We start from the raw sequence: 14583 nt of genomic DNA on the forward strand, positions 1-14583 counted from the left end.
ATGTATGCAAGAAACGCAAGCTCTAATATAAAGGAATTGTGAAATCTAATTGTTACGAGCTCAAAATGAGGCCAAAAAAATAGAGTTGCAAGAACGACGTAAAGAGAATAAAATTTTACAGAGAGATGCAAATTCCATAAAAGATTCAATAGTACATGATACTATTCGAAGTGAACAAATAAGAATTTGTGAAAAAAAAAGGCTCGTGAGCAATAATTTCAAAGAGGAAGCGGATTATCAAATTCATTTGTCCAATATTTTGGTAATTATAAAGGAAATGGCGATGACTTTTCGAATTTTTAAATGGTAGTTTAGAATTAAGAATAGAAAGCATTTTATTTTTAAGCCATGTTGTTATTTTTTTATTTTAAACTTTTTTCTATTTTAATCATGTATTTTTAATTTAAGTTAATGGAAATGTTATTACTTTTTATTATATTATTTAGTTTTTGCATTAAGAATATTTTCTTTCTATCAAGTAATTATTGAAATAAAAAAATTTCATATACACAAACAAACTTAGTTCATTTTATATTAACATGGTATTTATAAAATATATTCAATATTTTAAAATATATTCAATATTATACTTATTTTATAGATCTTAATAAAATATTTCCATCGGTATATATTTTTTATAATAATTTAATTTATATTTTTAATTATTAATTAAAATATATAAAATATAATAAAAGTGATAGAAGATATAAAGGGAATAAGTTGTTTTGAAATTATACAAATAGTGGCAAAATTGGAAATAAAATAAAAAAGAAAATTTAGTGTTGAGTGAATAGTATAACATCAAAATATTCACTCAACACCAAATTTGGTGATTAGAAGTTGTACCCAACACCAAAATTGTGTATTCATTGGAAAGCAATTTAACACCAAATTGGTGTTGGCGCTAAATTTGGTATTCCATTGGAGCTGCTCTTATTAGCTTCACTTTCCATCTCCTCGGGCAAACGGAAAAAGGTTGCTAGAGAAGCCTTGGGGAGTTGCTCTTTACCAAATTGAGAACTGTTACTTGTTGGATGTACGGTGTTCCAGAGACTCTGTTTAGAGATTTGCCTCGTTGTTGTGGAAGTCCCCATCCATGTGGCAAGCTCTCGATTTTTGGCAAGTTGGTCTAGCTCAATGGTCTACGAATGACAAAAAAGGAAAGAATGAGACGAAAAGACGGACAAGATTGCATATTGTGTGGAAGAGCTAGTTTTCAAGAGTCTCAAGGTCTTTTTTTATAGACTATAAGATGAGATAGGCATACGGTTTGAATTAGCCAGTGTTTGTGTTTATTTTGATTTAAGGGGAGAAGGAATGGAAATTGAGAGAGTGGATCACTTGGCTTACGATAGCAAGAAGGCCCAATTCGATGTCAATGCCAAGACGAACTATGTTGGCCACTTCTTGCATGCCTTCAAAGTCGTCGATAGCATATCCAGGCTCGTTCTTCTTTCAACTGTAACTTTTCTTTTAAAATCCACTAGCGAGAATTTAGCTTTGTAAATTTTTCATAAATCGAGGGTGTTCCTTCCTAACCAAATAATTGTCGAATGGGGAGATTCTGGTAATGTTGGAACTGATTTCGGTGACCGGAAGGGGGTGGCGACACCTACAAACATTCTGATGGTCTAGTGAGTAAGAGATTTAATTGGAAGTGTTAATGGGCTTAAAAGAACATATCTTGGCATGTGAGCAAACTAGCTTATATAAAGGGAAAATGGGGTTCCTTGACATGCAAGTTAGCCTTGGGTGTTGCAGTGGGATGGGACAGAAATATTCGGCGTCGGTGAGACTTTCTGACAGAGGTGTGGTGCCAACGGGACTTTCATTAAATGTTATATTGAATGCTGATGGAACTTATAGTGGGTGCATGAGTGTTGCAAGTACATGGGTGATGATGATCACTACTGGCAAGTATGAGGCTAAGATTAGATCGGAAGGCCGATAGAGATCTTGGGCCTTTATCGGGTCGGGCCTGATTGGGCTAGTGCGATCCATAACCCCCCAGGTCAAATGTTCGCAAGGGAAAGCATTCGAGCTCGAAATGCAAAGATGATGGATGAACTCTTGACGTGTAAGACCGAGATAGTTTGAGACATTTGAGATTAAGACTAGACCCTCAGGTCGGATGTTTGCGAGGGTGAGTTTTTGAGCTTGGATTGCCAAGTCGTCATAATAGAGCTCGGGGTGCATTAGCCGAAGAGATAAAACTTTGTAGTTAGTTAGAGGCCAAGCTCGAAATGTATAACTGAGGTGATTGAGGTCGACACGTCCAAGGTAGCGGGTTTTTTAGGCATTTATTAAGCCCGCGTAGAGCCCAATCACTTTTAATGCTCTAACATAGCACATACATTCTCGAGATTCGAGGCGTTAGGCCTAGGGGACAAGGTGGCGTGTTGCAGGCATTGTTGTTAAAATCCCGATTTTATGCGTACGATTTTACGATTCGAAGACCCCCAAACGATTCAAATCCCATGTAAAATCCAATTTGGGATAAAATCCTATAAAATCTCGATTTTACATGTACGATTTTACGATTTTACGCTTCAAAGATCCCCAAACGATTTTACGATTTAAAGACCTCAATTGATTTAAGTTGTAATTTAGAGGATGCTTCCAACGTCTCAATGTCACATAGCATCTGACATTGGAACTTATGCAATGAATTGTTATATTTTGCCTCTAAATTGGAACTTGATTTAACATTGATTGCATAAGTTCCAATGTCACATAACATCTAACATTAATTGCATAAGTTCCAATTTACTTGATTTAAATTATAATTTTTACTTGATTTAACATTGATTACATAAGTAAATCAAGACAAACAAGTAATTAATTAATGGACCACCCAACTCCAAATCGGGATATTACTTGATTTAATCAATGTTAAATCAAGAAAAAATTACAATCTAAATCTAATGGAAGACGTTGGAAGCATCCTCTAAAGAATTATAAGTTATATTTTACCTCTAAATTACCTATATTTTGCCTTTAAATTGCCTATACCAACCTGCTAGTTTTTGAGCTATATTTTGGAAATATCATCTTTTGAATTATAATAAGGAATAATTAGGCTATTAAATGATATTAATTCATTTTCCACAAAATTATGTTATTATAAACATATATTTACAAAAATTAAAGGGTATTTTTAATTATCTCTAAAATCTTACGATTTTACGATACGATTTTATGGACCCTTTGTCGATCCCACTTAAAATCCCGATTTTAACAACCTTGGTTGCAGGTGAAGAGACGTCCTTCCGCCTTCAGTGAGCGATAGGTGGCATGATCCCAATGTTTGTTACGTAACGAATGAACTCCGACTGTTGGATGTGTCATTCGGTACCTATAAAGGCTTCCTTCTCACTTCACATCCCAACTTTTGTGTTTGTTTCCATTTTCGAACTCCTACTTCTTTATATGTAAACACCCCCGCTCAGATATCCCAACCACCAGGACTACCAGAACGGGAGTGCTTACGAAAGGGAAAAGAATGAATCACAAGATGGGGAATTACCCTAGCATGCATACACGAGAAATGAAACAGCGAAAGCAAAACTATATACATTCACGCACACGAGTACCCCGCTGGAACAGTGGTCACATAGCATATAAATACATACAGACACATGTGCCAACATATAGAAAATACAAGGAACGACCCGGCACAATCAAAAATAAAGGGACCAAAATCTCATCAAAACATCAAAGACAACAGGAGAAAGCTGACTATACACCATACCGACACGGCTGCTAGGTACTGCGATTCTCGCCCTCGACTTTAGCTTTGCTCTTACCTGGAATGATGGAAAGCAAAGTGAGTCGCAAGACTCAGCAAGTTTATAAGAAAGGAAAGGCTATAAGTTAAATAGATCAAGTGAACTCCCAGACATATTTTTATGATATGAATATTTTTATTAATCTCTTGCAATGTAAGAGATATGTTTTGATAATAACAAAATTATTTTTATGATAGAGATATATTTTACCAACTCATTATGCTAAAAACTCACTTTGCTGAAAAAATGCGCATGCTAAAATGACTAAGTATCTTAGGTCGATCAAAGTTGACTAGAATGTTGGTCTCCAATCTTAAATCGACTGAAGTTGTTTTTCGGTCAATTGAAGTTAACCAAAATGTTTGGCCTCTATCTTAAGTTGACCGATCCTTCAACCGAAATTATGAATAAGGTTACTGGATAATTTCAATCGATCGAAATTGTGCATTCAGTGGCCCGAAGTTCAATGGTCATTTTTGTTTTGTTATTGTTTTTGCATCATGTTTTGTTGCATGCCCATTAATAGTTTCTTATATATGCTAACACCTTGTTCCTTATTTTATGGCTTACTTTTCTCATACAAAAAGTATATTTGAATTAAAGGTAAGTTATCTTTAGATATGTCTCTTTGTTTTAATCATTTTCTCTCAAGGTGCTTATGTTTGAATTTTCATATCCTGATAAATGTATTTTATTTATGCAAAAATATTATTTATTTCTCATTAAAGATGGACTATTAGTTGACATGTTTCCTTGTTTTGTTCCTTATTATTTGTAAACAACTTAAATATTTTGTGAATTTCAAACTTCATATTGATCATCTTTGTAACAACTAGTTTCTTGAAAGTTGTCTATATAAAGCATAAATTCAAAGGCTTCAACGTGTGATTGAAATACAATAAAAAGAACAAACTATTAAGAGAACATTCAAACAAAAGCGAAAAGATTCAAAGTGCTAGAAGTGTGTTGGTTGGTAGAATTCTCAATCGTTAGTGACTTGTTTAATATTGTCTTTGATTATAAGTTTGTTATTTTACTCACTTAGTGTGTGAGGGAATTGTATTCACTAATAGTGTGCTAGTGGTTCTTGCTTAGGTAAAAGATTATATGTTAGTTATAGTTTCAGTTAAAAGATAGTGTTGTTGATTCTAGTTCCAATTAAAAACTAGTGTTAATTTTTCTTAGTGAAATCTCAAATTAAGACTTAGAGTCTCAATCTAAGTCTTAAGAAATATGAGTAGCCTCTTTAAAATTGAATTTCTATAAGTATTTTTTTACTCTTTGTGATTGTTTGATTTTAGTGTGCTTATTTATATTACAATCACCATATATTAATATTACAAATTCAAAAAATTTCAACAAGAGCTAAAATTAATATTTTTAAAAAAAAAAAAAACCTCAATTCACCTCCCTTTCCAATATTTTTCTAAACAATACGGGTTGATGGGGGGTTCAGTTAGGTGGTTTGGTTATTTTTATCCAAATAATCGAATCGAACCAAGTAATCAATTTTTTGTTAAATGGGCAATCGAAACCGAATTAACCATCAAAATTAATCAAACTGGACGGACCAAACCAATTGATTCAATTAAATTGACTGACCCAATTTTTTGCACACTCCTGCCTCGTAATGCCCATTACATTCATGAAATGGCGGAAAGGAGGTTAATAGCAGGAATGCCGGATCATCGTGTGCTAAACATTTCAAGGGGCCTACATGTCGACAGAAATCCATCTTTCTCCTACGTTTTAATTGGCTCATAATTGAGTGGCTAATATGGCTCTGACCCCTTAGTACGTGTCAATGTATAAGCCATGCCAGCCAATTCCTAACCTGAGCAGCACATTCTTACCAACTTACCATCGCTATTTGAGGAAAGACATTGAGAAAGTGAGAGTTCTTTCATTTTATTATGATGGGATTGGCTTTTTTAATAAAATTGTATAATTAATATTATACTTAAATGTTTTTTAATAAGTATTTTATGGGTTTTTTTTTTTACATCTTTTTTTGGTTAGATTCACGATTTATTTTACTCTCTCTTCACATAGTGAGATAAAAATAAGATTTAAAAAAGTTATGTCAAAAGTATTATTGAAGGTGATAATAACATTTTTATAAGTCCAAAGTTTTGTTAATAATTCTTTTTTTAAAAATAAAATAAGTGTGTTAAATAAGGCTAGTTAAAGTAGACTTTTTTAATTGTTTAAAACCATCCTTTGCCACGTACAGAGTTTGCTCCACTTACAGGTGAAGTATAAGAAGCCAGCTCGGTATCTGAAGACGTGGTTCACGCAGTCTCCTCTGCCCCATGAAGCTCCATCACCATGGAGGTAACTTTTCTTACAGAACGTGAGAATCAAACCACCTGGTCCACTTCTTCTTCCATCGCCGCCACCGCTTCCTCATCTCCTCCACGTACTCCGGCCAAAACCGTGAAAGAGAGACGCTGCAAGAGAGGTCATGAAGCCAAATTTGGTTCGGATGATATTGGAAGGAAGGGTTCTAAGAGCAGTGACGATGGGAAACACCGTATTTATCATGGTGTTCGGATGCGCCATTGGGGAAAATGGGTTTCTGAGATAAGGGAGCCTCGGAAGAAGTCAAGAATTTGGCTCGGGACCTTCGAGATGCCGGAAATGGCGGCTCGAGCCCACGACGTAGCTGCCATTGCGATCAAAGGCGGCTCTGCTCAGCTCAACTTCCCGGAGTTGGCTAATGAACTTCCCCGCCCGGCTTCCAAGTCACCCAAGGACATCCAGGCCGCGGCAGCCCAGGCAGCCGCCCAAGCGCCTCTTGGAATCAACCATGAATCTGAGGCAGAGTTGATGGCTTGTTCCCGAACCTCCGACACCAACGTGGCATCCAATGATACTGGAGAGCTGTCAACTTCACATCTGAGCGGCGTTGACGATCCGTTCTTCGACCTGCCAGACCTCTTCCTCGGCCTAGGCCATCACATGGACGAGCTTTATAGCGCGCTGCCATGGCAGCTGTTCCAAACGGAGCAGGTTGAAGATGAATGCTGGGGGGAAGACCCTTTGTTATGGAACCACTGCTGCTAGAGGTGTATCTTGTCCATTTGATGCACGGAATTGGCAGTTTGGCAGTACATTTAGCTGCAGGTCGATCCAAATTCAAGCTCGAAAGGGGAATCAAAGAAGCTTTTTATATCAGATAGTTGAGTTTGGATTTGCATGGCTTAAAACAGTTTGCTTTCTCTGTGATTTTAACCTCTTATTCATGTTAGAGAAACTGTCGTTCCATGCTTGGATCTGGGTTTTCTCCAAAAATAAAAAATAAAAAATTGGCATAGAGTGTGGGGGAATTTAATGTTTTGTTTAAGTGGGACTTCTATCCATTAAGCTGCAATGTATGAATTTTAATATGGTAAACCTTTTTTGTGGTGACAAATATGTGATCAGGATATTTTGAAGAAATTGTCGTCGCATTCATACTTCAAAAAATAATGAGCTATTTGTCTTAAGTAATAGAATGTAAGACTAATCTGTGTATTTCTCTCTCTCTCTCTCTCTCTCTCTGTTTTTCTCTGTCCCTCCCCTAACCACTTAACAAGTTTCTGTTTAATTTTCCTCTTTCCATAGAGCCCATTTGACAAATATAATTTAATGAGAAAAAGAAAATTCGAGAAAGAAAAAAAAAAAACCAACATAATATTTCAAAAAAAGGGTAAATTTTCACATGATTGAGATGAAATATAATTTGTTGAAATATTTCAAAAAGTCTTCAGTACTCCCTCTACAATTTTCATGATTAAGATGCTTCATCCTGATTGTTCAGAATTTGATTGCTTGATCAATAATGCAAATTTGACATGAAGCGCTACAAACAACAATATACCATAAATCATGCCCCAGCTGGTGACAGCTTTTGGGAAATGTATTAATGTCATACCACAAGAAAAGTAATAACATGAATTTTAATTCCAACACGTGAAGGGGAAGTTAATTTCATATAAGTTTCAAATTTTTAATCATTTTTATTAGTAGTCATTATCTTTTTACATAACGTTATTATTATATCTTCTGCTATGATTAATTAAAAGATATTTTCAGCCTTCTCCCTCTTCTGTAACAAATTTCATATGATGAAAAAAAAAGTGATGTTGAACAAATAAAATAGTTTGTTGGATAACCTTCAACCTTGTTCTGTTCATTAATGTACTTGAGCTTTTGTTTCTTTTGACTTTTACAGGATGACTTGGAAGATCCCTAATGGTTGGCATAAAGTTGACAAGGGCAGAGCCATTGGGACATATGGTAATGGAAGAGGAAGTTTCATGAACAAAAATAGTGTTTCTTTGCTTCTCTGTCTTTATTTGGCTAGCATGTCAAATATGCTTTTCCACAAACTACTAAAACATAATTGTTTTATGCTTTTGATGCGTCTACAGATGGCCCCCCTTTCATGTATCCCTGTAATTTCTTTCTTTATATATTCTCATATCAGCATGTTTACAGACAAAAGTAGAATCAAATTATAGAGTACAGAAGACTTTTGGGACTCCTCCTTCCAGAATAATTAAGAAAATGAATTAATTAATAATGATCGATATTCATGCAAAACAAATTAACAGTAACACTTTTTTTTTATTATTAAGTATACATTGATGAGCATGCATCATTTTATACAATAATTTTATATAAAATTTTAATTACTTAATATATCATTTTTAAATTAAAATCACATATGTTGTTGACTTAATAATAAGAGATTATAATACCCTTTTATATATATAAGATTCATCTTTCTTGAAAGCAAGTTCAAACAATTTTTTTATAAACTTTACTTAGTGGGTATAATTTGTGGGCTATTCTAACCAAAAAATTAAAAAAAATTGTGAACTATTTATGTTTACACGATAATTTTGGTTACTTAAGTTATACTCAAAAACAATGATCATTTTACATGATAGTTTTGTATAAAATTTTAATTACTTAAGACATCTTTTCTAAATTAAAATCATATGAGTTGGTTTAATGGCAAGAGGTGGTTACGGTGATCACCAATGCAAGCAATTAGGTTCAACATTTTTGAGAGCAAGCTTTCACAAAATTTTTATAAAAAATAATAAATTACATCTAAATCAAACTCTTTTGATAATATTGTGCATCTGTGTGTGAGAGAGAGAGAGAGAGAGAGAGATTTGCCCTGAAAAGCCACAACCATATGAATAAATCATCATTGATTTAAGCATCTTGGCCAAAGGTATGAGTCAAATATATAATATGCTTATAACTCAACTTTTGGCATTCTAGGCAAGAATTTTGTGCATATAATTTTGTACTATGTGTGGGCATGACTTGCGCCAATGACACTCTGCCACAAAAATATGCATCTGAGTCCTCATCATGATACATACAGATTAAATATCCTCTCTCTGTTATCTAAAATAATAATTTTTGCTTGTCTTGTTTCCCCTCCCTTTTCCCCTCTTTTTCTTTTGCTTTCTTTATTTATCCTTTCCCATTGACACAGATTATTTACAATGTATGCATGATCCATGGAATTGATGCATGCATGATCCATGGAATTGCCTCTCCAAGGCACCACTACTCATTATTCAAAAAATAGTAGCAGCATGTATATCTTAAATGGATCAATCTTTGCTTGGGTATTACTCAATTTTTGTAGAGTTTTTATACCAACAACCTCCATATATTAATCGTGAAAACTTTTGAGAATGGCTTTACTTTTGAATAGCTTTCATTTTCATAAAGAAAAGTATTTATTTATTGTTTTCTAAACTGGAGATTTTGGGATAAACTTCTTGCAAAGTAGTCTTGGCATGAATGATTAAGAGTTAGTTAACGTGTTTTAGAGTAATGATTTTGATTTAAGGAACAGTGGTTTTTGACTTTCTCATGGTAAGGTTTAGTAGGTCAGAGAGGCAGATATGATTGGAATAAAGTGTGTGGATCGCATTCTTTAACAATAATATGCTTTTAAACAGAAAGAAGTAATAATCAAACAGATGTGAAAAAGAATAAGCAAGGCCACGGTAGCACTGCACAAGGGGAAGGGAGGGAAGAAGAAGAAGAAGAAGAAGAAGAAGAAGAAGAAGAAGAAGACAAGAGAAAAGGACAAAGAAAATCAAAGTGGGGGAAGAAAACAGAATAAACAAAGCAAAGTAAGCAAAATCAAAGTTAAAAAAAAAGTAGACCATGGTGCATGCAGAAGATGGGCAAAGTAAATTGAAGCCCCACAACACAAGCCCAAGCTTGGAACACAAGCTACCGTGCATAATATATACCTTTGTGTTCTCCAAGTTTAGGCCCAACATGATGCACGCCAAACGTAATCTATCATCTTTAAAAATCAAAATATCTGTTTATAGAATTTTTATATAAAGTTCTAAAATTCATTTACTTCCCCAACATATGGGCTTTCGTGTCCGTTGTTGAATCAATATGGAATTGTTTGTCACTAATTAGAGTTTTTTTTTTTTTTTTTTATGATTCAAGTGTTCGAGATTCACCAGACTAATTTTGAAGAGAACAACATTCCTCTATGATTCGTCCTCTGGATAAATTCGGATGTAATCATAGTCTATATACATTCGAAGTAAACTTTTGAAAAATAGCTATCCTGCCCATGGAGTCCACCCTTACATCGTGTGGGTGAGACCCCCGAAGAGGTGACGAGGCACACTGTACCCCTATCTCCACGTGGACGACTTACCTTCTAATCTTATTACTATTTTTCAGTTAATCCTGTTTTCTAGTAATAATTCTGCATGCCAAGACACTATAAAAATTCAAACCTCCGATACTATTGTTATTCTTCTTGTGTTTTACTATTGCGTCATATTTGTGAAAACAATGAGTTCTTTTTTTCAGCAGAGGGTGAATTGTGCATGCATATAATTTAATTTTACATAAATGGCACCATATGATGTGATACTAACATCTCATAGAGGCTGAACTCATACTTTTATTTTTATACTTTTACATTTTTCTTGTGTGAATATTCAAAATTTTTATTATTTTAATTACACATCTAAACTTATATTTTTGATTCAATTTAATTCTTGACTGTTTTTTATGTGGCATCCAAACTTTTTATTGTTTTGATTATACTACTATACTTGTATTTTTTAGTCAATTTTAACACCTGCACTTTGATATATAAAAGAAAAAAAAAGATGAGATAAGTTAACACTTTGGTTCTATGTCTCTCTATCTCTCTTTGTTTTTTTCAGCTTACTCTCTTTTTTTTCATTTATTTTCTAGAGTATTAAAGTAGTAGCTCTGCTAACCCAAAGTTAGATTTGGTGACCATTGACAATAATGGAGAATAATCGAATAGATTAACTCATTAGTTGCCATTGTGGGGTAACTGCACAATTGAAGGTGTCTTATACTGAGGCAAATCTTAGAAGGAGGTTCTACGGATACAAAAATTATAGGATAATTTCAGTTTGTATTATTATTTTCATATTTTATTAAGGTTTTGACTATCATAATTTTGTATACTTTATTTTTATAAATTTAGGATTTTCTTATTAATAGATTTATAATCTTGCAAAGAATGCAGACAAATGGTGCTTGCAATTTCTTTTAATAGGTTGATGCTCCCTTACCTAATCATGTCTAAAGAATCATAACACATCTAATAAATAAAATAAGCGAATACGAGAACAAAAAAAAATAGTTGCTAACAGTGTTTTCAACTTGATAAATTAACTAAAGTTCTTGTCCAAGGTTCTAATTCATCTCACATTACTTTTTTTTTTTTTAAACACGTCAAAATACAATGATTGAATTAACTCGAAAATATATATACATAGATATAATTGAAATAATAAAAAATTTAAATTATCACATAAAAAAATATCAAAGTATAAAAGTTAAATTGACTCGAAAATACATGTATAAGGGTTTAATTGAAATAATATAAAATTATATGGCTACATAAAAAAAAATATAAAATACATAAACAAAAATATAGATTTGACCTCTCATGCAAAAGGGTACCTAATTGTATTAAAGTATAAGAGTTCATTGTTCTTTTGACGTAATGACACACAAGGGTACGTGGTTATAATAATTTGTCTTAAAATGGGTATTGCAAGAAATGAAACCATAACATAGTCGTGATATGCACCAATATAAAATGATTTATCTTTTCCTAAAAAATTATTTTAGAAACTTTATTTGAATATTTTGGGAGGGGGTTGGATTTATTTTGTTTGTCATCTCATTTCCAAAATTTTACATCAACTCTATATGCCATAATTAAAAGGTTAAACGTTCAACACTAATAAAATTAAATGGCAGGCTATAATTAAAATAAATTATAATATGTTAGATGATGTTATTGATAAAATTAAAAGTCAAATCTAAACTTTCAAGCTATAGGTCTGGACCACGTTGCAGCTGTTGCAGTTTGCACGATGAATTTGGTATTATTATTGGCGTGCAACTCTTGGAGATAGACCTTTGCGTGATCTTTACTGTTGCTTTTCTTGCCACCACGTCCTTTTCTGTCTAAATGTAATCTCTATATCAAATAATAATAATAATAACTCGGTACATAATACATGTAATATTTTGTGCATTTAAAAAATATTAATATCCATAAGACAAGATCCTAAATATTTCGAGCTTTATTCGTACAAGACGTACGTAATTAACTACAGTACATGGATTCTAATTCAAGGATATCATATCATCACCAAGGCATGTGCATTGAGTTGAGATTTCATCTTCATCAATAGATAGGGTAATTGAGGCCCATCACGAGTCCATAAATAAAGCCCATTGACCATTGGGCTTCTTCTCTCTCTCTCTCTCTCTCTCTCTACAGTAATGTTGGAGGCAATGTTTTCCTTTTTTTTTATAATTAATTTACTTGTTTGAATTTCTCAATTTAAATGGAATGAAATAAAAACCTTAAAATGAAATGAACATCTCCTACAGCAATTTCAAACGGCCCAAGAAATTAGTGATGATCCATCCATCATCTCACACCACAATCTTTCCAATCTCTTATCTCTTTTCAAAAATGTTTTTCTCCCACGACTCTTTGTTTCCTTCCTAATATGTGGATACACAAGGGTTTGGGATCATTAAATGTTGATGGATGTTTTTCAGACAATTTATGCATTAAAAATAATTTGCTAATTGCTTTGTGAGTGTGTTTAGAGACAAAAAAATGATAATTACAAAGAATACATTCTTTATTTAATAAATTCTAGCATAAACATTAAAGAGATGAACACTATATAAAGAGTTGAAGTTTGAAGAAACAAATATCTAATACATAATTGATGCACTAAAGAGAACTCAAGAACTTAAAGTTTTAAGTCTGTTTTATTGCTTCACATATTTCAAGATGGAAGAAATAGTACTTATTATTCTTATCCTTCTATTTCTTTGTAAATCCAAGAGAAGTGATTGTGTATTCTAGTATGACTTTATACCTTATCTATTGTATCTTTTATTCACATTTTCTTGTGAAAGTTAAGCTCTAAGGTTGACATTGAAGAAAAACCTACTTTTCTTTGTTTTTGTCTATTCAAGTAGTTTAAGTGCAACTCCAATGTTGGCATTAAAGAAAAAGCGCAGCTCTAATGTTGGCACTAGCTTCAATGTCAGTACTAAAGTCAAAACCCCATTTTAATGTTGGCACCAAAGTTAAAGCCTAACTTTAATGTTGGTATCGAAGATAAAACATAACTTCGATGTTAACATTAAAAACAAAACCCAACTCTAATACTGGCATCGAGGCCAATAACCAACTCCAATGCTAATGTAAAATACAATGAACAACTCCGACATTGACACTAGACAAGGTTAATAATAAACTTAAACATTAAAGTACATTTTCGGATTAGCTTAATTGTAAGCCTAATACTAAGGTAAGCTTGGTTCCAGAGCTAGCACCTAAGTGAGTCACATTCTCTTGAAACCCCAATTGTAGCAAATCTCAATAAAACATATTATTTCTAAATTATGAGTAGTAAAACCTAATAGATCATATTTTCTAGAAACCCGAAATAATAAACTTCGATGGATCATATTCCTCAAGTCTCGAGTAGCAAATTTTAATGAATCATATTATCTTTGAAATTTGAGGGACTAACTCCTGAAAAATCATGTTTTCCTTAAGCTCGAGTGTAACCTTGACATCTCAAACTTTGACAATTCAACCTTGACAACGTTGGATTTTCCTTATAAGTTCGAGTGCTACAAACTCTAGTGTCTTGAATTTATCTACGCATCATCCAAACACAATAAACCTTAGTGTCTAAAGTTTCATGTATATCTCATGTGTATCAAACCTAGACTAGCTTCTCTATAACATGGTTCAAAACATCAAAAATTTTCATATTGAGCAAAGTGTACTAGAATTTGAGGCTTAAAAACCCAATGGAAAAGATAATGCTTCTTTTACTTCCTTAGTCCAATCACATTGAACTAAGGAAGTAGGAAAGCCTTGATAATGTAAAAAAATTTAGGATAATTGACACGTTGCTATGACGTATAATCCTAGTCAAGACTAGCTAATGCCTACATGGAGATATTGCCAATATTTGAAGATAATTACGTCATGAAATATTTTCCAACATATTAAATTTCTAAATGAAGTCGAATCCTAATAAGTTTATGATTATCTAAATTATTTAATCAATAAAAATTCTATATATTAGGAGGATAAGTCGAATTAGAAGATAAATTTTTTATTAGGGGTAGATCAAATTTAATTAAAAGATAAGTCAAGAAAAAAGATTAACTCAATATAAGCTAATCATACTTTAGAATTATGACA

The 14583-nt window shown here is 32.9% G+C and overlaps 1 protein-coding gene across 1 annotated transcript; it reads left to right on the forward strand.

Annotated features, from left to right (window-relative positions):
• The first annotated feature begins 6040 nt into the window (after window positions 1-6040).
• LOC127787033 (ethylene-responsive transcription factor ERF038-like) lies at window positions 6041-7318 on the forward strand. Its single transcript, XM_052314871.1, has one exon. It carries the CDS (start codon window positions 6117-6119, stop codon window positions 6852-6854), a length of 738 nt encoding a protein of 245 aa, XP_052170831.1. The 5' UTR covers window positions 6041-6116; the 3' UTR covers window positions 6855-7318.
• Window positions 7319-14583: the final 7265 nt, after the last annotated feature.

This window comes from Diospyros lotus, chromosome 12 (assembly GCF_014633365.1).
Source record: "Diospyros lotus cultivar Yz01 chromosome 12, ASM1463336v1, whole genome shotgun sequence".
NCBI classification, from domain to species: domain Eukaryota; kingdom Viridiplantae; phylum Streptophyta; class Magnoliopsida; order Ericales; family Ebenaceae; genus Diospyros; species Diospyros lotus.

Bases quoted from the DNA above. Each gene is read 5' to 3' on its own strand.
- LOC127787033 (XM_052314871.1), top strand. From the start codon at position 6,117: ATGGAGGTAACTTTTCTTACAGAACGTGAGAATCAAACCACCTGGTCC.